The sequence below is a fragment of the Opisthocomus hoazin genome, chromosome 1 (assembly GCF_030867145.1).
Source record: "Opisthocomus hoazin isolate bOpiHoa1 chromosome 1, bOpiHoa1.hap1, whole genome shotgun sequence".
In the NCBI taxonomy this organism is placed as follows: domain Eukaryota; kingdom Metazoa; phylum Chordata; class Aves; order Opisthocomiformes; family Opisthocomidae; genus Opisthocomus; species Opisthocomus hoazin.
In genome coordinates, this window is record NC_134414.1 from 24,663,300 (window position 1) to 24,690,547 (window position 27,248).

General features: G+C 38.4%; 1 protein-coding gene across 11 annotated transcripts in view; it reads left to right on the plus strand.

Annotated features, from left to right (window-relative positions):
• SGCG (sarcoglycan gamma) overlaps positions 1 to 27,248 on the plus strand; it is a 150,834-nt gene that overhangs the window by 101,034 nt on the left and 22,552 nt on the right. For all 11 annotated transcript variants that reach the window (XM_075419235.1, XM_075419226.1, XM_075419266.1 and 8 more), the window contains 2 exons: positions 9,260 to 9,379; positions 21,988 to 22,060. In XM_075419235.1, the coding sequence (XP_075275350.1) occupies positions 9,260 to 9,379; positions 21,988 to 22,060 (193 nt within the window). The remainder of the gene's footprint in view (positions 1 to 9,259; positions 9,380 to 21,987; positions 22,061 to 27,248) is intronic.

Genomic DNA, 27,248 nt, shown 5'->3' on the forward strand with positions numbered 1-27,248 from the left:
TTAGGTAATGCCACTTCTATTAATATCCCTTTTAACCCCTTCCTTCACTTCTCCAGACTAAATAGCCCCAGCTCCCTCAGTCGCTTCTCCTAAGACTTGTTCTTCAGACCCCTCACCAGCATCGTTGCCCTTCTCTGGGCACGCTCCAGCAGCTCAATGTCTTGTTGTGTTTTGGACTGTGTTCCACAATTACACTGCTTTCAGAAGCGTCGCTGAATGCAGATATGTTTAACTGCTTGCCGGGAAAAGAATACTTTCAAAATAATAGGGATCATAAAAAACCCAAACCAGTTCTGTGCTTTACTATTTTTGACTTCAGTAGCCCACTGGATGACAAAGATATCCATTTTGTTTGAGATATTCTTCAAAATCATTTAAAACTCATATATGAGCAAAGAAACTCATTAAAACCAAGTAAATAATTTTAAAAATAACAATTTAAAACAATAAAGGAAATGGGACATTTAGTTAAGGAATTATGGGGCTGTGATTCATTGGGGAGTATTTCTGGGAGAAGTGGGACTTAAAAAAGGATGTTGGCTAACAGACAGCAAGGAAGGAATCTAAGTAAGGCAAAGACTTGGGAAGGTGCAGGTTGGAGAGTCAGAGGGAATTAAGAAAACCGTGGAGAGAGATGCTTGTAGGCAAGGCAGGGATGTCTACAGAACAGATGGTAACTATTTTTGTTAGAATAGCTTCTGTCTTTAAAATCATGAGTAAGATTCAGATGCCATTATCACAGCTTGCTCATCAACCTTCAGAATGGAAATATCTAGAACTTTGATAATCCAAGAAAGCAGTTGATAAAAGCTGCTAACCATCATCTCCAAGATTCCTGTTCTTACTGCTTCAAAGTCTTATTCAGTCCTAGAATAAAAAAGAAATTTAGCACCTTTGATTTACACCCTGAGCCATAATAAAGCAACTTAGCATAAAAATATTATCAGTTTTTCTATAATGAATGATAACAAATACATAATATATATAAAACAAACATATAAGACTATATAGTCAATTATCAAATACTTAAGCATTGATATCAAACACTAAATGATGCTTCACCTAAGCAAACATATGCTTACATATACAGTCTACCAGCAGATGAATATAATACAGTCAGATTTTGCTGCGGCGTTCCAGTGCCGAATATTAAGAAAGTGGATGAAAAGCAACATGTTTCCAACTATCTTTACTGAAAAGTAGGGCCAGTTTTTGAAAAGATCAATTTTTCAAGGATCATGTAAGGAAGTTTTGACCTAGAGAAGACCCTAAGTTCTGACTGTAACATGTCTTTTTCAGGAGAAAGAAAAGCACAGAGGAAAGGGACTTCCAAAGTCATGCAAGGTCTGTGAGAACAGATTTCCAGTACAGTGGACTGCTGGTCCTCCTCCTAGTTCAATCATTTACACCAAAGAACAGTAACGTCATGAGCTTCAGGTCAGGGGTTCAGTTTAAAGCATTTAAAGCTAGAGGGAGTTTACTTACTTAGCTGTATTATGAAGCTGTTCTGCACTTTGAAACATGAAATCAGCATCACTTAGAAAGCATAGGAATATGGTAAAAGTCAAACTGGTTTATGCAGTCTGAAAACGGAATTACTGTCAAAATTCTGCCTAGAAACTATTTTCACGTCCATCACATTAATCTGAACAATTGTTACAGTGAGAGCATTTGTGCTATCCCACCCTTCTTTTTTCAAACAGGAGCAACATTCTAGGGAAACAGGCAAGTGTCACTACCTAATATATATTGCTTCATTATCATTAATTGCTATCTATAAACTACTGCTTTCCAATGTCAAATAATTTCTGCTTTTCTTATCAGCATTTTGATATTTAATTTTCAAGTGATGTTATTTTTTCATCAGAGACATAATAGGGAGAAAACAGTGTTAATGAAGCATGATGTATGTAAGAAGAGTTTGATGGTGTTTTTACAGGAAAAACCCTGAAGCCAGTTTCGTAAACTTGACTTAATTAATGACATTGTAAAATCATTTAGCTTTTCCTTCTTTATTTTTTCCCAGAAGGCTTTCATTAAAAACTCCATTTTTGTCCAAATAAGTTCTTTCTTATCTTTAAGATAAAAGCCAGAACATATTTCTTGAAGATCTTTGTACTGCAGGAAGATGATTATTTGCACAACTTTAATTGCTGTCCAGCTGGGCTATAAGAAGGGAAGATACAACATAGGAATAATTAATAGAAAGATAAACTGGAAACTTCATTGAAGTGTTTTTGAGGTGATTAAGTCTTCCTGTGATCAAGAACTTACAAAATTTGCTCCAAGGGGATTGCAGTAGGGATTTTTACTTCCAGAAGTATAAAATTTTAGCTACCAATCTGATCATATCAAGACATACACTCTAGTTTTATTTAAAAGTGAAATTTAGTTGACTCAGATCAAGCAAAATTTAGAGAATGACAGGTGGCTGCTAAAACATCTTACAGGCTTTTTCACCGATCCTCTTTTCTAATTTCCTGTTTTAAATCATGGCAGATGTGTTTCTGTTCTATATTAAATGCATATGCTGTTAGTCTTTTGTGAGACCATTATGTATTTAAATGGATACAATTTTGAAAAGAATTAAAACAAATAGCAGAAAAAAGTAAGTAGTAATAAACATACATTTAAATTAAAACTAGCTAAGTATATTGCTATGAAAACTTATTTATGAAAAGAGTAATTTAGTCATTACAACTACAGTTTAAGATTTAGACTCAAATGAAAAGTATCCTCTTCTGCAAAAAAAATACTGTTGATGTCTGTACCGTGTATAGTAAGGTGCTTACCATAGCAAGATTTACACACCCTGTCCCCAAATATGATCATCTTTGTGAAGAAATATGTGATAATGTTCAGGGTCAGCAATGCTGACTGAAGTCAGACTTTAAACATCCTCTAGAAGTTAATCAGGTAGTTATGTGCATTGCCATCTTGCTTAAACACGCCAGCATCACAGTTAAGGGGAAATTTAACCTGGCCAGGGGGATTTGAATCCTATGCTGTCACTCTAACTGTGTCTAGAAGAAGAGAAAAGCAATATGCATGTAAAACTATAGAGCTTAGCTCTGAAAAAAAAAAAAAAAAAAAATAATGTTTGGGAAGTTATTTATTATTTAGAAAAAAAAAACAGATAGTGGATACCTGTCTCTCATCAGAGAGCAATTACTCACCTGAGTAATCTCTGCTTATTTCAATGGGAGTAAGGAATTCAAAATAAGTGAAAAAACGGGAATTATGAGGTACTTTATAACCTTCTCAACTTCCACAGTTTTCAGTAAATTTGCAATCCCGAACAACATATTTTGGTTCATATGGTATAGTAAACATTAACATAAGTCATTGGATGATAATTTGAAGATAATACTTATTGCTAAAGGTGAAGGCAGTTCCTGTACTTCCTTCCTTTAAAGTAACAAGAAGGTCGAATTATTTGCATTGATTAGCGCTAGATGAATTTGTAAAGGTTAGCTTAAAATAGCTGAAATTTATTGTGACTATAATCTGTTACAGAATTTGGATAATTAAGTACATCTAAAATCCTAGTCATTTCAAATGTAACAGTACTTTCTTCTCAAAGCTAACAAGAGTTCCAGTGGCAGTTAGTGGCCAAAAAAGGAGCTAGATCCCTATCTTTTTGCAGCAGGTCTGCAGAAGAAGACACACCTCCCATCCTGGTGGACTACTGGAACATGTGTCTGTAGTGTACCCTTGTGGCAATGAGGGCTAATGGCATACTGGGCTGTATTATTCACAGAATCACAGAATGTTTGAGGTTGGAAGGGACCTCTGTGGGTCATCTAGTCCAATCCCCCTGCCAAAGCAGGGTCGCCTACAGCAGGCTGCACAGGACCTTGTCCAGGCAGGTCTGACCTGGAATACTGTGTTAAGCTTTGCCCCCTCCAGTAGAACAGAACAGGGAGCAAACTGAGGAGACTCCCACAGGGATCCATTAAGATGGTCAGGGAGTGAGAGCACATGAAGAGGCTGAAGAAATTGTGTTTGTTTAACCTGCAGAAAAGAAGGCTTAAAGGGGGGCTTCTAATTGCTGCCTGCTGCGAGGAAGGGTAGAGACGAGATGAAGCCAAACTCTCCTCGGAGGTACACAGCAAAAGGGCAAGAGGCAACAGTCATAGGCTGCAGTGAGACAGAATGTAACCGGATAAAAGGAGGGGACAAGCATCACTGTTAGATGGTTAACCATGGGAACAGGTTGCCCAGGGAGGCTGTTGACTCCCCTTCCTCAGGAATATTAAAATTCCACCTGGACAAGACCCTCAGCACCTTCATCTAACTCCCAACCAAGCTGACCCTGCTGTGAGTAGGAGGTAGTTCTTGGTGACCTCCAGAGGTGACTGACTTCTGCATTCTGCTGTGATTCTGTTTTGCCCGGTCTTCAGCTGGCAATCTGGAAAGGCTTGGGTTGCTTACAGACCCCATTTCAGATTTTCTAGCCCAGTGTAGAAGTCTTAGATACTCTAGGGCATCTAAAATAAGCTGAAGGCCAGGCAGGGAACGCCATAGTACATATAATGGCAGTAGACAGCTGTGCTTAGGCAATGGAGTCACGCCCCATCTGTTTAATTGGTCCCCTGGCATTGTCCTCTTCCCAGATCCAGTAGGCATGCATAGAATACTCCTGAAACACAGTGACGAAGTTGGCTTTATGAAAATACACTCATAGCTTTCTTTAAATAAAATATATATATATTGTTTATACAGAAGATAGAGGGACTAAAGTATTCGCTCAAGGATGAGAGACTCTGATCAGCGGTCCTCTCTGCATACAGGGTTTCAGATTATCATGTTCATCTACATTAGTGCTTTCGTTTTTGCTTTCCCTGTCGGAGGACTGTGTGTTTCACCATTTCCTGTTGAAATTATTCATCATGCAAGAAATTCTGGATTCATTAGGCCTGAGAGAAAAGGTGACACTGTAGCCTTTGGTCAAGTCACCATGAGAAACGTGATCTACTATTCCTGCAACAGTTTCTACATGCAGTAATCCATTTTACAATTAAGTATTTTATGGGGTTTTTTTATATTTAAATAGAGTATTTTAAAGGATAATGTCTAGATAGATAAAGACATTTAGTTACCTAAATCACTCTGAGAGGGGACAGTACTACCACATAAATACCTAATACTAGGTTGAGCTGCCAGTGTCTGCACAATCAGTGTCTGCAATGATCATTCAGAACCAATTTTTTAAAGATCTCTAGACTTGTGTTCAACCATAAAGAACAACAAAGTATAAGAAGTGCTGACAATAAGGCATCCTTACTTTGATCTGAAAGGGCATAATTGTTGCATCCGTTTCATAAAAGGAGAACTGAGAGAAAAAGAGGAAACAGGAGCAGCAAGTGTTCTGTTAATATATTAGAGATGTTTTTAAAGGTGAAATGAGATGTATGATATGGACATAAAATGTATATATGTAACATGCTGCATATTCTCTGTAATGATGTGCTTGTTCTGATAAAAGACCAGCAAGTGCTTCCATACCATTCCATATGAAAAATCTGACTAATTTTATGCTTCTGAAAGTAATGACTTTACATTTATTGGTATTGTATTACTCACGGAGCTAGAACTGAATCTGTAGGAGTATTACATTTTTAGTACACTTTTAATGAGATCTTATTTTAAGTAAGGTGCTTTAATATAATACAAATTAACTAAAAATGAAATTGCATAGCAATATCCCAAAGCACTCAGGACTTTGGCTCGTATTCAACGCTTCAATGATTCTAGGTTGTACGAGAAGAATGAAGCATACAGAGTAGGTGACAGCCATAGGTTATCAAAAATAATGGCTAGCAGAAGAGAGTAAGAAAATAAAATATCTGAAATTAAAGAAATTCCTTCAGTGTTGGAAAGCCTTTTCTTCTGAAAGAGCTAAAGGCACACTAAAAGTGCTTAGTACTTCACAGAACTAAATAGATTTGAAGAGTCTGCCTACACGTTACCAATTTCATTGACAGTAAGTCTTTGTGGATATGTATTTTATGGCAGGCCCTATTTTTGATAGAAGATTCTTTGGCGTCTTGTTTTTCTACATTTATATTGGCCTGGAATGAAGAATGGGCTTCTGTGGTCTAATGTTAAAAACAGTTAGCTGGGAGTGGAAAGGCTGAATCCCAGCCTTGTTCTGATCACTGTTGGAATGGGGTCAGTGCATACATGGACCAGTTTACTTAAACTGGTATATATCGCATCACCAGTTCTATCAGTATGATGTTTTGTATGGACACCGTGCCTGAAATTTGCGTTAGAGAGGAAAGCCGAAAAAGTCAGTCTACGTGATATGAGTGCGTTTGCTTTGGTGAGAGAAAAAGAATTTGGTCCAAGGTATGTAAATGCTATTTAGTGTGTATATGTTCATCCTAAATTCAGTTAAAGCTGCCTCCTATATTTTATAACTATTTTATTTGGTCATGCCACATCTCTCTGTGAACTAGTCTACATTCCATAACAAGCCAATTAACAAAAACTTGTAAATTTTCTGGCAATATGCAGATGTGGAAATCAAATTAATCGATTCATGCTGTTTGAGCTAGTTCTTTCCTGTTCTTACTATGAGAAACATGGAAGATCTTACTTTGACAAGATTGCTCATAGAATAGATTCAGCAAATTAGCAAATAGATAAAATAAGCATACTCCTAGAGGAGATGAAGTTAGGCCTGGTGCAAATCATGTCACAGTTCTCCAGTTCTTTCAGATCCACTGTTTCTTCCAGTGCTTCATAACGAAAGCTTCTGTGTCTACCAAGATGCTGAAAAGGAAAGAACAGAAGTGCCACTATTCAGGCCCAGAAATTTTGTTTTCAAAGCTCACTACCTTTGTACCAAGGAGATCAGTAGATAGCTTTCCTTCTAAACATACAGTATTTCATTAGACTAAAGTATTTTTCTGTGACCATGTGTAAAAAATCAGCAATTATATATAAATTAACAGTATATGTTTCTGAGTTGTCTTTTAGAGATACTGCTGTGTATTGTTTGCAGACTTGCACAAATGCCATTACAGCAGTTTCTAATTAGTATTTTAAAGATTACCTGCACTGTAAAACCTCACAGTTTAGAACTGAGTCTGTGGAAGTTCTTGGGCACCTACTTTACTTTAAAGTACACAAACCTGAAATGCAAGTCTTCAGGATCCTCACTCAGTTACCAATTCTTTTAATCAATAAATACTCTATAGCTTTATAAAAATATTTGCTTCCAGCATGTCAGACCTACTAAAATATTGACAGCACTGAAAAGAAAAATACTTAACCTTGTCAGAGTCTGCAAAGTAAGCATTCTCATTTCTATCTCATCTGCTCAGTCTAATCCAGCAGATATTTTAATTGCCTGCTTTTTAGAATGAGTTCTGACACTAAGTAGCATCAGAGGAAGGAGAGGTGGTGGTGCATCTTTTCTCCGGCAGTCCTACAGCCAGCGTGTTGACCCTGGAAGGTGGACACTTGAGTTGCCTTCCTGTGGAGGAAATAAAGGCTCCAAACAGTACCTTCCTTTTCTATTCAGTGTAAAACATCTTCAGCGGAAGAGACTGCGAATCACTCCTAAATCCCTTTCAGCAAAAACATGGTACCCTCAGTGTGCCTGAATGACTCGAGCTGTGTCACATCAGACAGCAGAGGCTTTAGTCTATGTTTCCCACACTTGTGCTGAGCACTGTAATCTAATCGTGGTGTTGGATGAGTGGGAAGGATGAGAAGAGGAACCGGCCCCTGCAGCGCCAGGAAGGTTGTTAGCAGCCAGTTTACTCAGGCCTTTGATTTGTTTGAATACACAAGGATCTACCTACACTACATAAATGGGCAGTTTCAGTACTGCTGCTGGGTAGAAATAGGAACAATAGAACACCCTGACCAAGATTTTCTAGGAAAGCATTGATAGGGATCCATCCTTGCTTCGCTTACCCTGAACTGCTTCTTTTGCTGTTAAAAAAAAAAAAAGTTGTTAACACCTTTTCACTGAATGAAGATATTTTCTGAGCTCACGTTTTACAACACACTGCTCAGAAATCAAGCCACGTGCTTCAGTGGAGCTTTAGAGTAGAGCCAAACTGAGATCAATGGGGCAGTGCCTGGGTGCACATGGCCCACAGAGCGTAATGTACTGCAGAGTTCAGCCCTGTAGCCTGACTGTTTCCAAGCAGAATCAGTATTTGGTTTTATGGCCTAGTTCAGGACATTATGGCCTCTATAGCTGTTTCCGTGTTTGGTGACCAATTAAAAGCAATAGTTTGCATCTGCTGTGTAAAGGAATATGCAGTTTGTATAGGACTTAGAGTGTGCATCTCTCGCATCAGCTACCATGCAAATTTTAGGAAGTACTGAATGTATTTCTTAGCAGAATCAATCATTCATCACTTAATGCCATTTTAATGTAAGAACTAACAAAAATTCCTAGTGCTGAAAAGGAGTCTTAACTGCTTTGACCATTCTCTGTAATTTTAATGCTGAACACAGATTTAGATGGTGGTTCTATCAAATAGACATTCAAATTTATGTGATGTGAATTTTTAATTGATCAGGTGGTTAGAAAGGGGAATGTTAAGGGTTTGATTTATATCTGCTTACCAAGCCAATACTGTAGAACAGAATGCTTTCCTGAATTTAGGATCTGGTCATATATAAAGACTCTCTTGCACACAGTTACTTTAATTTTTTGAGTACTAAATCCAATTGGAAATACTCTTGCCGCTTTTTGAAACTCTTTTAAGAACGTGATCAGTAACATTTGTTAGATGTGTGGAGCTAAACTGGCGTTTGTTATGAAGAGCTGAGAGTCCTGCCCTTACATGGGATGTTTGCAATTTTAAAGCACTTGAGCCTCTCTAGTCAAAAGGGATGATGCTGCAAAGACTTCAATAATTAGTTTCTGTGTTTAATAAAAAAAAAAAATTATACACTTATACTGATTAAAGAATCTTGGCAGTTTCAACACCAAGAACATGAATGTTTGCCTGGATCAGTTAGTGAGGGATTTCCGAAATTCCCTGGAAACTCAATTTGAAAGCATGACTCCAGACACAGTTTTGAACAACAAATCAGATCATGTAGACTTATCCAATTTCAGTACTTACAGGGCCACTATCCTTAGAATAGCTGCATGCTTCATGATCCTTAATGTACTTAAATGAGTCACTAAATTGTTAAGACCACAATTCAGATTATTAGCAATTAATACAGAAGGTTGAAGAAAGCTGATGTAATTATTCCATTATTCTACTGTGCTTTGCAGGTCCTAAAATGGTAGAATTCCACGGTCAGCAATTTCAGATCAACTCAATGGATGGCAAGGCACTTTTCACAGTGGATGAAAATGAGATTGTAATTGGCACAGATAAACTTCGAGTCACAGGTTTGTAACAGTTTAAGAAATGCCCAAATAGCAGCCACAAGAAAAACACAATAAAAATGGTATTTTAAAATGCCTAATTGTGTGTGAACACAGGTTCTGGTTTTACCACATTAGGAAACAGAAATCTGAAGATATTCTGACCGTTTTCAATGAATAATCAGAAAGAACTTTTAACAGTAAAATAATAATATATATATATAAATATTTATATATGTCTGTATGTGTGTATTTTATTTTAAAGCCATTAGTAATTGGAACTGTACTGGTGCATTTTTTTCTGAATTATTTAACATTTCCAGTGCACACTCTTAACTGAGGCTGAAAAAAATTGTAGATATTCCAGTGTGAGTGGTATTGAGTTTTATTTGTGAAAACATTTTAAACTTTCTCTAGTATTTTTATATGGTTTTATCTTTCAAAGTGAAAGCTGCTGTACTTCTGCTCTTTGTGTAGCACATACATCACAGGATGGTATTTGTAGTATATTTAAAATGTCATCTGTCAGAAGACGAGTTTGTCTTATGCTATTTCTGCAACTCACCAACGTACTCATTTACAGAGTTAACAAGTCAAAGTTATCCCATGAAAAGCTATTTCCTTTCAAATGACCTTCATTTTCCAGGTGTAAGGTTGCATTAAAACAGATACTCAAGGTGCAATTTCTCTTTCAGTGGAAGAATCCATCAAAGGAAATACTGAGATTATCCTATAACTTGTTTTCAAATACATTTTTAATTTTTTTAACCCGATTGCAACTATCATGTTTAACTTTTGCTAATTATTGGTCCTCTGAAACCTTGAGGTCTTAGTCTGAATGGATATATGCATATTTTTTCACTATGCAAAGCTACAAATGTGGTAGTAACTATACAATTAGTGTCTCAAAGACAAAGTTAAGTTATAATAAATGTGTTAATAAATTTTGTTTATGCCTGAGGGTCTTATCTTAAGTTTTTTTACTTTTTAACCTAATTGAAATTACAACTTTATTTAACCAGGAAACCATATCAAATAATTATTGTTTGCCCAAGGGATGCTAAACTTTAATAGAAAAGCATGTTTAACAAAGATATGAAAAACTGCATAATTGTTAACTGATTTAGAAAAGGTCTATCTGTGCTCAAAGTAAGTAAAAATCATTTATACACGAGTTAAAATTGTTATGCTAAAACATGTATTCTGACTCGTCCAATATTAATGTTTACACTGCAAGGGTAATTGTTTACTTTAGTAGATGTAGGAAGACACATTGCTTGTGTCTTTTTTACACTGTAGTGAAATTCAAAAGCAAACCCATTAAAGTCATTGAGGTTATTTCAGTGTAAAATTAATATAAGTGAGAGGAGATTTGTGTCTACTTTGCTTCAAATTAATTTATTGAAATTGTGATTTAAATGATACTATTAGCATGAAGGATAGATTAGTAATACTTTGCATACTGAGACAATTTTTTAAACATTTTAGATAGAGAACAAGATCAATGTGAAATAAATTTTGAAAAGTTCATACCATAAGAAACAGACTACCTCAGACTTAAAATATGTAAAGAACAGTTTTCAGTTTTTTGTGTACAGTATAGTGAACTATTTGATTTTACTTCTTCTTATTTATGTGAATTATGAAAAGCTCAGTAGCAATTTGTAAGACAACCTGACAGTTTTCAACTAAAATATAATACGGCAGAGTGCAAATGTCTATGATTCATGGTATTTCAGGAAAAATGAAAAAGTCTAAGAATCAACTAATCCAACCCAACAAACACCTCAGGAATTGTCATTTTCCCACAATTTAGTGCGTTTGACCTCATACTGTTGCAGTTCAGACATTTTCCAGCCCATGTGGTAGAATAAAATTGTGGCAGACTCTCTCTCTCTATTCTCCTAAGAATAGCAAATGCCTGGGGAAACCCATAATCAGCAAAGTGTCTCAGATACCCCACAGGGTCGCAGATGGGTCTGGATGCCCATGTCCAGACAACTGAACTGAACGCCCAGTCAACACTGTCATTGCAGCCTAGAGCGTGCTTCATCTCACCTTGAAGGAGACACCTAGTCCTGGCACGCGGAGAGCTCTTCTGCCGACCAAATGCGGTTGTCTACTTTAGGATGAGCTCAATGGCTCACTCAGCTCCCTTGAGTACAGTGGCTGAGTTCAGATGCTTAAACATAAGCATCCAGCAGTGTTTTGAAACACCTTAAGGTGTATGAGACCCCGCATGGTATCGCTGTACCTACAGGATGTGCTTGCTTTGATCCTGGCAGCTGAAGGGCAGTCAGGATGTACGAGGGTATTTTAGATGACAGTAGGTACCTGTGGTGAGGCAACTAAAATCTGCCTCTAGCTCATCAGTGACACCTACATCATAGACACTTAAATTTAAGTCTATGAAACCAAAGCTGAACTTAACCCTGCATGACAGTAAATGCTGCCTGAAGGAGCATGTACTCCAGCTACATCCTCTTTAATATTATTTCAGTAATGACCTGCATCGTTTGCAGAAATGTGTTATGCTGCTACAGGGGTATCAAACATCAGCATTTTGTTCTGGGAGGGTTTTATATATACAGGTGGCATTTGTGACAGTTAAACCCACCTTGTAACAGTGTATCTGCTGGCAAAGAGCCAATAGCTTTATAACTAACAATATTGTCGTAGCAGAAGGAGTGAAGTAACAGCACCGGCTGGAAACAAAGTTCGTCTGCACAAGTAGGTAGAGTCCCTGCCTGTAGGAGTCGTGTTTTGCCACTCCCTTGCCTGCTCTGCAACTTGCCACCTAGAAGGATGTCCACAGAAGGGAGAAAATATGCTCACATAAATAAAATTATATACAATAGAACTCAGCAGTTATAAAATGGCCTCAACCACTGCACAAAAAAAACTTTTTAACAAGTACAAATAATAATTTATATATCATGACTGTTGTATCGGGGAGTATTTTGGTGATGAGTAGAGAAGAAATTAATAGAAGGCAGTTGCTTAGCCTCCACTCTTCTTGAAGAAAAGCTGACAAGGCAGAGCGGATCAGTATCTTTATGCAGAAGCATATTATATCACCTTTTCTCCAATTTACCACTTGTCCTTCTGCTTGCTTGTCTTTCATAATCTCTTAAAGTATTTGCTGAATATTGTCGGTGATTTTCTAGTGCTCTGTTCTATGGAAAGGTTTTTCAGTCTAAGTAGCTAACACTGAAGTGCAACGTGAAGATGTGTGTTTAATTTAAACACTTCTGCTCAGAAGGCAAGTTAAGTAGGAGAGAATTTGAGGATGTGAATAAACATTCTGTTAGACTTTGAAGAGGTAGATAGTCGTTGCTTGATAGTGTGTGGGGCAGTGTTAATGAAACTTGCTGACTTTGATCCTCTCATAAAGAAAATTTATATCTTGATCTTGTGTATTTTAAGATTAAATTACATTATATTCATAAACAATAGTATATAAAATAGTAAATGTAGTAATATTCGTATCATAATTAAAGTTATTCCTTTACAGTTTAAGAGATAAAGTAGGTAATGTAGATAAGAAATCAATTTAGGGCCATTTTCCAAGAAAATTTGCCCTGAGGTTATTTTTTTTTTCGTGTCATACTGTTCAGACTTCATGCTGTTTGATAAAGAATTTTTTCTCACAGGAAGGCAAGGTTGCTTCCTTGGAAGTGACAGCTCTAGAATGTGTAAATAAGTGTTTTCATTCCCTCTTACACCACATCCGTCCACATACCCCCATGCTACAATTAACACTGATGTTTCCAGTTGGCTTTCTTCCATCAGAGGGCTGGACCATCTCTGCTATGAGGACAGGCTGAGAGAGTTGGGGCTGTTCAGCCTGGAGAAGAGAAGGCTGCGGGGAGACCTTATAGCAGCCTTTCAGTACCTAAAGGGGCCTACAGGAAAGGTGGGGAAAAGCATTTTAGCAGGGCCTGTTGCGACAGGACAAGGAGTAATGGCTTTAAGCTAAGGGAGGGTAGATTTAGACTAGATAGAAGGAAGAAATTTTTTACACTGAGGGTGGTGAAACACTGGAACGGGTTGCCCAGAGACGTAGTGGAGGCCCCATCCCTGGAAACATTCAAGGCCAGGTTGGACAGGGCTCTGAGCAACCTGATCTAGTTAGTGATGTCCCTGCTCTCTGCAGGAGGGTTGGGCTAGATGACCTCTAAAGGTCCCTTCCAACATATGATTCTATGATTCTATGATTTCCATGCAAGTGATGCTATCTCTGTTACCACCTGCCTGTCTTTTAGAGCAGGGTGTCTGTTTTAGAAAGTGGGAGGCCTAGGCTGAATTCCCTCCATGGCCCAGGAGACATCAATCCTGGAGTCCCACCTTCCAGGACGGTGCTCTGTAATGCCATACAACATGTCAGGTGCCCAGCGTGAGGGGACAGCTTAGAGCAAGCACTCTTGATGTCTGTCAGCAAAACGAAGCTCTGCCTCTGGCTACATGCTCCCTCACGTCTTCCTCTTTCATGGTTCACCTTCAGAAAGAGAAGCAGAGGGTGAGATCGCCGGAGTTGTTCACTGCTAATCATAGGCTTCAGTCTCCTCCAGTGAGGAAGGAATTCTCCAATGACAGTGCTGTTTTATAAAGGCGTTTGGAAATTACTTTTTAATTAAAATGCTGTAATTGCTGGGTTCAAGTGCTGACTCAAATGCTCTTGGTTTGCACAGGCTGAGAAATAGCGATGCAGTTGGGCTCCTTTGGGGAGTTTGGTCTTTCTGCTCTCTCTGCCTTGATTCTGAGCCACAGTAGTGCTTAGACCAAGAGACCTGCCATCCAGGACCGAGAGACAGGAGCAGATCCCTAGAACAAGTTTCTGATTTATTTCAAACAGAGCTTCAGCAGCCATCATGGCACTCAGCCTTAACAAATCTCTCTTTGTGTAGATGTTCGCTCCCCTGCTCCAATCAGTTTTGCCAGGCTCCTCTTGCTGACATCTCTGTGTGCGTATTTGGTCATCTTTAATGCATAAAGTCCAAGCCTTAATTGGAATGTAAAAGTTGGACTAGAAGAGGCATCTGATTTATCAGCTCACATCCCTTTCATAGATAAGTGGGTCATAGAGTTTCTTTTATAGTCTTACCAAGCTACATCTCAAATGCAAACAAACACTATTCGTTTTTGTATCACCAAATGTGAACTTATGTCTAAAAGGTGCTGTAGGAGAAATACAAAAGGCTGTATATAAACAGGTCCCAGAGTGAAATTAGGAAAGCCTGTGAGAGAGAAGACTTCACTCCACTGCCTTGAGCTCTTCCTTGTGCCTTGCAGCACTGCACATCGCACAGCAAGACATCGTGAGGGCTCCTTTGGCACGTGGCATCCCCCAGCAGCCTGTCAGCCCACTCATGAGCAGGCTGCAGACCTAGTTTTGAGGATGGCTTTAAAGGTGACCTCAAGACTCAGTAGGGCATTCTGAATTTTAGTTAGAAGAGAAGAAGATTTCTGAGTAATAAAGTTTACGAATGTTGTCAAAGCAAAGCAATCAGGATGAGAAAATACTACTAGACAAGTTAGTTTGAGCTTAAATAATTGAGAAGAGAGCTCATGCACAGAGAGGTAAGCCTAAACCTGGATGACCTGATAAAGTTATATTTGCCAAATAATTGAGAGATCCCTTTATTAGTGACTTGTACTTTTCTTTCCCATCACCTCTTTCCCACTGTCTGGCTTCTGAAATCATCAGTAATTACTTATTTTCTTCCAAGTCCATGATAAAATGTTACATCACATTTGGCCCCACTAGTGACACATCCCCTCACTCATAGTTCTCTGTTTGCAATTAATGTTTTAAGATGTATCAGTCAATTTTAATCCATATAATGGATTCCAGGCTGATTTGTGTTCCTGTAATCTCTTAATCAAAATGTGATGTGATATCAAAGTAAATGCCTATAGAATTTTATTACACCCTTACTATTACCTTTATCAGCCAAGCTTAGCACCTCATTTTCAATTCAAAGATATAAACGTATTTAATAATGTCATGCCCAGTGCTATACTGCACACAAAAAAGGTGCGAGAAGTACAGAAGATGATGTTTAATTAATCTGCTAGAGAACTTCAGTATTTTGTGCTTGTCTTTCATATTCTGGTACCTCAGTTTCTTGACTTTCACCTCAGTGAGAGTGAGTATATGAGAAGGAGTGCTACTGAATTTCATAGAATCAGCATAGAATCATAGAACAGTCTGGGTTGGAAGTGACCTTAAAGATCATCTAGTTCCAACTACCCTGCCATCCGCAGGGACACCTTCCACCACAGCAGGTTGCTCAAAGCCCCATCCAGCCTGACCTTCAACACTTCCAGTGAGGGGGCATCCACAGCTTCTCTGGACAACCTGTGGCGATGCCTCACCACCCTCATAGTAAAGAATTTCTTTCTTATATCTAATCTAAATCTACCCTCTTTCAGCTTGAAGCCATTACCCCTTGTCCTCTCCCTACATGCCCTTGTAAAAAGTTCCTCTCCAGCTTTTCTGTAGGCCCCTTCAGGTACTGGAAGATTGCAATAAGGTCTCCCTGAAGCCCTCTCTTGTCCAGGCTGAACAGCACCAACTCTCTCAGCCTTTCCTCATAGCAGAGGTGTTCCAGCCCTCTGATCATTTTTGTGGCATCCTCTGGACCTGCTCCAACAGGTCCAAGTCTTTCCTGTGCTGATGGCTCTACAGCTGGACGCAGGACTCCATTTCTCATGTTTTTCCCTGAAGCCACCGATAAAGATACTTCCAACCTTTAATTCCACTTTTAGTCAGTTTTGAAACTACAAATCGATAATGATGAGCTATAGTGATTGTATGGATTTCTAAAGATGACAGAGGAATTATATAAAAATCAAGCAGAGCATGGAGTAGAGCTTTTGAGAGTCTGCCCACCTGCTGATGTCTAACGTGGAGACAAAACACACCAGCTGAGTTTTAGAGACACATCTTTTCCTTTTGAAGTCAATATTTATTATTTTGTCAGCAGTAGCAGATAACAGGCTGTGTTCATGTAGTTAAACTACTAAGCTCCATTTACCTTTTATTACTCTGATTATTACTCTGATAGCTAGATATGCCATTTCATGATTCTATGAATAACCATTAATGTTACTTTTGCAAAATATTAATGTAAGTGATGATTTCCTGCCCTAATCTTTCTAATAATTGAAACTATATGGTCTATAGCAAGTGGACTAAATAAAAAAACATATTTTTCTTTTTACACATGGACATAGCAGGAAATGTCTATAAAAATGTAAGACTAGATTTTTAATAGCAGTAAAACAGTGTTGTACCATTAAGTTCCATGGAGATGCTCCAGCATGTACTGACTGTTTCAGTGCTTTGAATCTCAGGACTGTAACTACAGTAATGACACACTATAATACACAAACAGTTAAGGTGCTTTACAAATGTGCCACTCAACATACGTCAGTGGAATAGAGGCTCTTCAAGGACAGGCTGGAAGGGCAAGGGCAGAGTTGCCCTTTATGTGTGAGAGCTGCAGGAATGCATGGTGCTCAGCCTCGGGATGGATGAGGAGCCAGCTTATGGGTCAGGATTAGAGAGCAGATCAAGATGAGCAACAGCATGGTGAGTGTGTACTGCAGACCACCTAGTTGGGAAGAAGCAGATGAGGCCTTCTTCAGACAACTGGAAGAAGCCCGGTGATAATTGATGTGTCTTTCTATCCAGAATAGCAGTGTTATCAAATGCTCAGCTTTTCCTACAGACCTTAAAACAAGATGGAAGTGGATCTTGTATCCAGAAACTGCGCCAAGATCTTCACTATGTGACAGTATTTTTTAGATATCGAGAAATTGGCACAAAGTCAAATGCTACCACTGTGGCCATTGTATGTAAGGACATGCATCAGTGTAGCAAGACATGAAATTTCAAACTCTTCTGTTTCATACAGTTGGCATTATAAGAAGCTATGCAGCTTATCTAAGAATGGGAATTCCCTTGTATTGTATCTTCATTATACCTCATCCTATGAAACAGTACAGCTAAGCTGGTACTGAAAATTGATGAAAAATTGTAACAACCATCTAATGGAAAAGGAATTGGATTCCAAACCATACCCAAGTGGAAGAGCATACCATAGAACTTAGGGTAGGTATAGTAGATGCATGCAAGAGTAAGAAAAAGGAAGGGGAAAAAAAAGGAAATTAAAAAATGCCTTTCAAGGTCATCAAGCCAAAATATGCATCTACAGCAGCATTTTGTTCCATCAGAACTGCACTTTTACTGTAAGTCTGATGGTTCTGACAGTTCTCGTGTCCTGCTGGTTTATACCATGGAGGAGTCAGGGAGTGAAAACAGTGGATTCTTTTTGGATTAAACTGAACTGAGAAACAGGCTCCAAGAATGCATTTACTTCATCAAAACTGCAAATATATTTTAAGTCTACAGGATGAGACCAGAGCTGGTACAAAGTAAAATCCCCTAGATGTACATAGTATGAGCAGCACATCTTTAGCACCAAGTATATCACTATAAATCCACTCTTTTCAGGTCACAGTGCCTCCTAATGTAGACATAGAATCATAGAATCATTTAGGTTGGAAAGGACCTCTAAGATCATTGAGTCCAACCGTAAGCCTTACACTGCCAAGGACACCACTAAACTGTGTCCCCAAGCACCACATCTACATGTCTTTTAAATACCTCCAGGGACAGTGACTCCACCACTTCCCTGGGCAGCCTGTTCAAATGCTCGACAACCCTTTTGGTGAAGAAATTTTTTCCTAATATCCAATCTAAACCTTCCCTGATGCAACTTGAGGCCACTTCCTCTCAACCTATCGCTAGTTACTTGGGAAAGAGACTGGCACCCAACTCACTACAACCTCCTTTCATGTAGTTGTAGAGAGCGATAGAGTCTCCCCTCAGCCTCCTCTTCTCCAGGCTAAACAATCCCAGTTCCTTCAGCTATTCCTCGTAAAACTTGTGCTCTAGACTCTTCACCAACTTTTTGCCCTTCTTTGGACACGCTTCAGCACCTCAAACATATCTAAAGACTTCCCAGAACTACAGTTGGAAGACATTAAGATCAAGCTATCACCCCTGATAAATCGTGGGTTTTGGAGGTCATTCAAAGTTACTGACAAGTCTTTTGTTAGCACAGGTGGCATTATGATAGTATATATTTCACTGAAATTACAACTCATTCACTGTAATCCAGGATGAAAATCTGAGCTAGGAAAACAGTTAAATGCTTGCTTTGCTAAGAATTGTTAGGTAGGACATAGTGGAATGATGAAGGACACTGAGGGAGCATGATATATTCTCAAAGCACCACCGTGTCAGAAGAATTGCATTTGAGGCAGTCTCTGCGCAAAGAAAAGCTTGAATTCGCTGCCACCTTTAGCTGGCAAATAAACTACATCAGAGGATTTGACAGATCAGCATATCCCTGCAAAAAATCTTAGTTGTACCAAATCAGCATTTTCTGACAAACTTATTTAATTCCTTGGGTTTTTTTTTCATCATCTCCGATGTGTAAGGTTGCCACCTTGTAACACCCACCAGCAACAAATACAGGAACAGGAGAATGATTAACTATGTCCGGCCAAACATTAGGTTTTATCTTGCAAAATAATCTTAATGGTAATGAAGAAGGGTTGAAGTCCTGGCTGAATTAATGAATTTTATATTTTCCACTGTAATATTCATGCCAGTTAGCAGATTCCAGAAAGACTCATCTGTTTAAATTGATGATATCAACAGCTAAATAAAATTTAAATAGGAGCTTAGAAATTCATGCTTCCTTGAAGTGGTGAAGTGTTTCGGTATGGTAATTTTTGTATTTTGTGTACTTCTCTTCCATCCAAGCTAAGGAGATTTCATTCTAAGGAACCATGATTTTAGCTAGAGCTCTTCTCAAAAAGCAGTACATTTCATGCTTTCTTAGGATATCTTGAGAACTTTCCCCTAGCCCTCACGAAGTGACAGTCTTCCCATCAGCTGGCTCAGCAGTGCATTCGTTTTTAATGGTATCTCTTGGTTTCACTTTTTTTCTTTTTACCATGTACTCTGTGGTTTCCCCAACTAATTTTTATTACCCTTTTCCCTTATATACCGCATCTAATACCATCTAATACGACATCTATACCATCTACACCATACCTTCTAATCATCCACTTCCCCTCGTCTTTCCTTCCTTCTGCCTGATTCTACATATATTTTCACTTTTTTATCCCAATCTCATCTGGTGTTCCAGACAGAACACACAAAAAAAACCAGTTTTCTTTTGTTTGCATATATATTTACATTTACTAGGTTAACTATGATAATATTAATATTTAAATAAGCATGCACATGCATGTATGCATATTCACCAGGCTACAGCTGAAGAGGCGTCTTAAGAGTTTGTTTCTCTAGATGGAGTCAAAAGTCCTGACTTAAGGCTTTCTCCAGCCCAGAATTCTTTTCTGGCAGTTATTGCATTCTACTTTAATTCAAAGAGCAGTTAGAAAAGCTGTGTTGGGTAGTACCCTAGATATTAATATATATTGCCTTGCTACATACATGTGTGTGTGTGTGTGTGTGTATGTGTGCTGCATATACATATATAGTTTTGCTTCCTCTGTGCCTGGGAAGATCATGGAACAGATCCTCCTAGAAGCTATGCTAAGGCACATGGAGGATAGGGAGATGATTTGAGACAGCCAGCATGGCTTCACCAAGGGCAAGTCTTGCCTGGCCAACCTAGTGGCCTTTTAGGATGGAATGACTACATCAGTCGACAAGGGAAGAGCTACAGATGTCGTTTATCTGGACTTCTGTAAGGCCTTCAACATGGTCCCCCCCAACATCCTTCTGTCTAAATTTTAGAGATATGATTTAATGGGGGACTGTTCGGTGGATGAGGAATGGGTTGGATAGTCACATCCAGAGGGTAGTGGTCAACAGCTCAATGTCCACAAGGAGGTAGGTGACACGGGATGTCCCTCAGGGGTCCGTACTGGGACCAGTGTTATTCAATATCTGCATCAATGACACAGCAGGATCGAGTGCATCCTCGGCAAGTTTGCAGGTGACATCAAGCTAAGTGGTGACACACCTGAGGGACAAGATGCCATCCAGAGGGACCTGGACAAGGTCTAGAAGTGGACCCATGTGAACCTCATGAGATTCAACAAGGCCAAGGGCAAAGATCTGCACCTGGGTCAGCGCAACCCCCACTATCAATACAGGCTGTGGGATGAAGGAATTGAGAGCAGCGCTGCCGAGAAGGGCTTGGGGGTAATGGTGGATGAAAAGCTGGACAGGAGCCACCAATGTGCACTCGCAGCCCAGAAGGCCAACCATATCCTGGGCTGCATCAAAAGCAGCATGGCCAGCAGGTTGAGGGAGGTGATTCTGCCCCTCTGGTCCACTCTGGTGAGACCCCACCTGGAGTCCTGTGTCCAGCTCTGGAGCCCTCAGCACAGGAAAGACATGGAGCTGTTGGAGCAGGGCCAGAGGAGGGCCACAAAAATGATCCAAGGGCTGGAACACCTCTCCTATGAGGACAGGCTGAGAGAGTTGGGGTTATTCAGGCTGGAGAAGAGAAAGCTCCAGGGACACCTGGTGTATGAAGATGTCCCTGATCATTGCAAAGGGTTTGGACTAGATGACCTTTATAGGTCCCTTCCTACCCCAAGTATTCTATGATTCTATGATACATATTTACCCAAAAAGTGCTTAGATACGTTAATCTTCTAAACCGTAGAAGATCTCTCACTAAGGCCTCCCCAATTTTGAATGAGTGCCTTCACAAAGCCAATGAACTGAAGGTGAGACACTCCACCCTTGCTGCTGCCGGTGGTGTTTAGCTGCTTTTTTAAGTCCTCTCCTTGAGATGAGAGTACTGATATTACAATGATGAGGCTACATAGTAGCCTCTTTACAGGAAGGATCTTATGAACAGTTCAGGGATCTGCAACCATGAACTTCTGGGTTCTGGATGTCTGGGCTTTCAGACGTATTTGCCTGCAGCAGCAAAACACAAATAATCCTTTCATGCTGATGACTTTCTTTGCCCCACCTACATGTGTACCACCACCACCTACACATGGACCACCACACTTTTTCTTCCCCACTGGGATGAAATTACTCTTATTTCAAGAGGTAAACTGGCTGATCCCACAGTCGCTACCATTTTACTTGCATAAATACCATTTTATATTCAGCAAGTCTGCCTAAAAATGGGGAAATCTTTGATGAAACTATATGCCAGAATTTGTGCTGTGTATAGAATAGTCTAAAACAAATATGATTATTTAAGTTTGTAATATTTGCGAAGGTTTTGTGGGATTTTAATTATGTCTATTAACTCTAATGGAAGTTACATTGTAAAAATCTTATTTACTTATTTTATTGCCCAAGTAGTTTAAAATTTCTTTGTCTTCAGTCTTTTTAGATTTCATTTCAAGAATTTACACCTGTACTTTTACACTACCTGTGTATTCTGTTGTTTCAGTCAATACTGTAATAGTAGGACTGTGTACATTTCAGTTGTCTCATTAAATGTTAATATATGGGTTTGTATCTTAATTTCTGATATTGAAGTTGCTATATAAATCACTGTTGCTGTTTTTTCTACATTTGAACTTTTACAATATAGTTGGTTTTTTTTCAGGGCCTGAAGGAGCACTTTTTGAACACTCTGTAGAAACACCACTTGTGAAGGCAGAAGCTTTTAAACAGCTTAGGTAAGAATTTACACATAAATCTAGTAAGTAAATGTTTGCTATAGATGTTCACATTTTTCTGAACAAGGGATTTTCAACAGCATTTAGAACAGAACTGCTAATAACTTTTTTGTATCTTATGTGATGAACTATTTTTGAAGGAAAATTATACGTTGCTCTGCAATTTTGAAATATATTGTTAATGATTTATTGCTTAAAGCCACATAAAATACTGTGGAAAATTTTTCTGTAAACTTCTATTTTTCCATTTTGAAATATTTAAGTATGACTTTTTCCACAATAGAATTTGCTTGCTGCAGTAGGTCATCAACCTATAATTAGTCAAGATTTGTAGAAACTAGTATCAATCTGAGGAAACAGACTAGTAAGAAAAGTTTGGAAATATGCAAAGCTCTGTATAACTAAAAAGCAGTTTGGGGTGAGAAAATCATGATAAAGTACCTTCTATGTTTCAGAGCTCCTTAACTGTGGAACAGCATTTCTTTGTGCATTATTCTATGTAATTTTGAGTATCCCAAATTAGTTTATAATATGTTGGTTATGATGAAGTAATAAACTCAATTTGCGTTTTGTTCATGACCATGTTATGTTTCATTTTATAAGCCAGTTCGAAGAAAGATTTGCAATGAAAGAGGATCTCTTTAACAGTTATACTTCTGTCCTTTTGTACCTCGGCAGTCTGCTACTTTCTGTCATAATTTCTCTTCTTAGTGTTTCTCTTCCAATTGGCATAACTTTTAGAGAGTAGCAGAAGATGATTATAGCTTTCAAGAACATTGTCAGTATCTTGGTGACTGAAATCTCAAATTGAGGGAGAGTATTAGGGTACTTTAAATTTTCTCCTTGATATTTAAGATTTACTTACAGTAAGGTACCTTGTGCTTGCATATGAAGGCAGAATGAGCTTAAGATGTTAGGTTTTACATGTTGATCTCCACTTTCAAAAATGTGTTTCTTTTACTATGGTAGAATTTGCATGTGACAGACTTCGACCAATATGTAGGATTCTGCATTGTTGTGAACATTGTCTGGTTTGGAGGGAGTGCATTCATTACATTGAAAATTTGTTATTTCCTGTGATTATCTCACTTTTGATAAAGTAGAACATAGAATTTTTTAATTACAAAGCCAAGAAGCTCTCTGCAGTTTTAATTGGATACATATCAATTATTTTCTATGGTAGTTGCTTTGCTTCAAATGGATCATCAATTAATAATATTTTAATAGGCTTAAAGCTAATAGTTTTATCCTACAGCTATTATGCTGTGTTACATTTTAAGTTCTTATTTGCAGTTCATTTAATAACAATTACACTGTTTCAGACTACATACAACTATTGTTCCTATAAATTTTTCATCTGTTTTTGAAATAGGATATCATTTAAAGGAAAACCTTGAGGTTAATTCAAAGTGTTTCTAAAGTTCTGCTGCATGGATGAGTTTACGTTGTAGCTTATCTGTTTGTGATTTTCACCACACAAACTATAAGCACGTTTTGATCTAAAATGTTGCTATGTGTTAGCAGAGCTTGAGTGTAGTAGTTAAAATCCCGTTCAGTTCTGTCTTCCATTAACTTAAAATAGTGGGAAGTACAGATTCTTCAGGAATTTACAGAATTTATGCTAATAGTTAGTATAATGTCAAAGAAGTACCTACGTGGCCACATCAACACTGACAGTTGCAACTGACATTAATATCTGACATAAATCCAGAGCTGCCAAACAGCCATGCTAGAAACCGAGTTAGCTTAACCCTAAGAAAAATGCTGACTATCAGGGCATGAAGCTGTGCAATGAATACAGCACTCACTCATGTCCTGGCTGGCCCTGAAGACCTGGACTTTACCCACAATGCCTCATTCCTGTAATTATTTTTTTTGCTGTCTTTGCCATCCGTAAGCAGGGTCAAATCTGAAAGCAGAGATGACAGTGATTCCATGGAGGGCTTCCAGGGAGGGTGGAGAAGCAAATGTGTTTGTCTGCAGTGCAGATGCTAAGTTAGGATGTAGACAGAGAAGAGCAATTTACAAGGCTCATGCTGGAAAAAGGTTATTTTCAAGGGTAACCTTAAATGTCACTGTAAACAAAATTCATGCATTCTGTTGTGAAGGGGCTGAGACAAGTTTACCAATGAATGGCAATTTTGTAATGCTTTAGAAATATTCTGTTTCATTCCACGCTGTTAAATAAAGGAAGCTACTTACTGAAAAGCACTCCAATATGAAAATTTAAAATGCAATTTTAAGTATTACTTTTCTATTTTAAATTTGAATATGCTTCCTTTCCAGATTAAGATAGTGAGTATCAAGTTACAGGTGATATAACCTATTTGCTGACCTCAAGCTTTATCTCCATACTTTCACCATTTATTAATCTTATGATATTTTTCCTCTGTTTTTCCTTAAGTGGTTGTGCTGTGCCACATTAATGTGATATCCTGGGTGAACGTGGTATAAAACGTCATGGTACACAACATTAAATATAGGGAATACTGCTTCAAGAAAACCCATCCACTGCAAATCTAGTTGCATGTTTCAAGGAGCTAACTGGAAAGCTGTTAACGCTCATAACTTTTTGGCTCGTGCCATATGAATGGCGGCCACATTCATTCCTGTCATTCAGATTTAGGGCAGTATCACAAACAAAGCTGACACACATGGCCTTCTGATTTATGCATTCTGCTGGCTTTCCCGGGCAAATGCCAAATTTCAAGATAGACTGCTTTTCCAGAAACAAAGAGAGAAGTGTGTTAGAACTTACCTTTTTATAGCTAAGTAATGGAGACAGAGCAATGCAATTATACTGTGGTCAGTAACTGTCTTTTCATCCTGTCATTTTAAGGAAGTATATAGAGTCCTTCTCGGTCTAATAGACTGAATTCATGACTCACCTGTAAAGAAAAATAGATGTGCTTGCACTGACTTCCAACTGGTAGGAAGAATTGTAATAACAAAATCTACATTTCAAAACAGAAGCATTCCTGGATTTAACATAACATTGCCACTTTTGAATTCCTTTCCTGGAGTTCTTATCTCTACATAAGATACCTAGTTCTCATTTACAAAATTTGTTAAGATTTTAGGACGTAGTGGAGACCTAAAAAAAGGGTCTCGTGTAATACGTGTCCGATAAACATCTCAATGGCATAGTTCCAGTCAACAGGAAGATTTGGATCTATCAGGAAATAACCTCCCCAGACAAACACCGCTGAGGGGGTACCTGATTAAAAATAGCCAATTACCATTAATAAGAACAGAAATATGTCTAGACGCCTACTTCTCTCTGCAATCCAGTTGCCTGGTATAGTCAAGGGCCTACACAGCTTCCAGGTGCAGGAGTGCTTCTTGACAGCAAGTGCCTATCAGCTAGGTCACATCTCCTTCCCTTAGGCTGAACCTGTTCTTCTGTATGGTCATGGGACCACAGGAGAGCAAGCAAGAGTTATTCTCGTGTTTAGGGCATTCAGCCAAAAGCAGGAGGAGACCAGGGTTTTTTCAGTTATGATTTAAAAAGTAATCCTGGAGGAAGAACCAGATGAACGTCCTGACCCCTAGGTTATCTCCTCTTTATTTTTTCTGTTTGTTGATGGATTACTTGGCTTTGCAAAGACTGACATTCAACCCAGGGATGGCCATAATCCAGCTCTTTACTCCCGCCAAACTGTTTTGTAGTCTGGTAAATAGAGGTAACAGATAAGGTTTCATTCCCCTCAAGATGAGGAGGGAATTGAACCGATGCTTCATAATTCCTTGCTGAATAGCAAAATCAATAGGATTGTATTATATGTAATATGACATTATATAAAAGATATATTTTATATATTATTTAGAATATTATGAAAAGATGGAAACTGTTAGCTCTTCTGTGGTTTTCCCTGAAAGTGGTCACAGCACTTGTGCTTTGGTGTGTATTTGGCATGTTGAGAACTTGCCTCAATCAGATCTCCTGATGGCTTCCATGGACTTTATCTGCCGCCCCTAATGGGATCACAGCAAATTTCTAATGGCAGCCAGGTACCTTGCTTTCCGAAAGAAGGAACTAAACAGAATTATAGAAGCCCATGTTCAGACACGTAACTTGTGACCCAAAATGTAGGTGGGAAATGTGTAATAATAACTAATGGAACTCACTGCTGTAGACAGAGACATTTATACCAATTCCCTAAAAGCCACCTTCTCCCCGGGTTCCATGTTAGGTACTGGAAGTAGCCTCCTCTGATATTATCCAGAATTTCATGCCAGCACACATACCCTTTTATCCCCAGTCATCAAATAATGATCTCTTTGTGAAAACCTAGTGTCTCAGTTTAGACATTTTTCCAGTCTGATATTTTTCTGATAATTTGTAGCACTTTAGAATATTATTTAGAATATTATTCGATTCTTCCTGTATTTCATAGCCTGGAATAACACATAACTCATACATATTTTTGTGATTTTAATACTGTTCACTTCTTGTGATCTGCATGTCCTGTGGTTTTCTAAGGGAAAATAATGCATCAGCAAAGCTGTGTAAATCTCAAAACAATGTTTCTAAACTGAGCACTCAGTGATATCTTTCCATTTATTAACTAACTGTACACTATGCATAATGAATATAGTGCTCATAGATGAGTACTAGCTTTTTTCACGCATTTGGCATAAATGGATGTCCGACAGCCAGCGGCTGTGCCTTTCTGAGCACAAATCCTGTGGGAAATCACATTTAGTAAGTCAGTTTGTGGCATTTTACCAGGTCTTCCACTGAAGGTTTACATCCAAGCTCAAAAGTGACCCACATCATTCCACCCTTCTTGGATTTGAAAAGCAGTATAGCAGGAATGATGTCACTCTTCCAGAGCGCCAACATTTGTCAGATTATGGTTATAAATATATATATAAAATGTTATCATTTAACATATTATTTAACAGCTTATGGGTATATTCTGAAAAGATTTCAGTATTTCCCAGGTAAACAGACATATTTTAAATAAAAGTATAATATTGGCATTGACCAAAACTTGAAATATATCATTTAAGAAGCACTGGTTCATATTCTAATGAAATACCTATGTCCAGCCCCAAAAAGCACCAAAATATCTATTTATTAGGTTGTGATTTACATGTTATAGAATACTGATAGTTTGAGGGTGTTGTGGGTTGACCCTGGCTGGGTGGCAGGTGCCCATCAAAGCTGATCTATCACTCCACC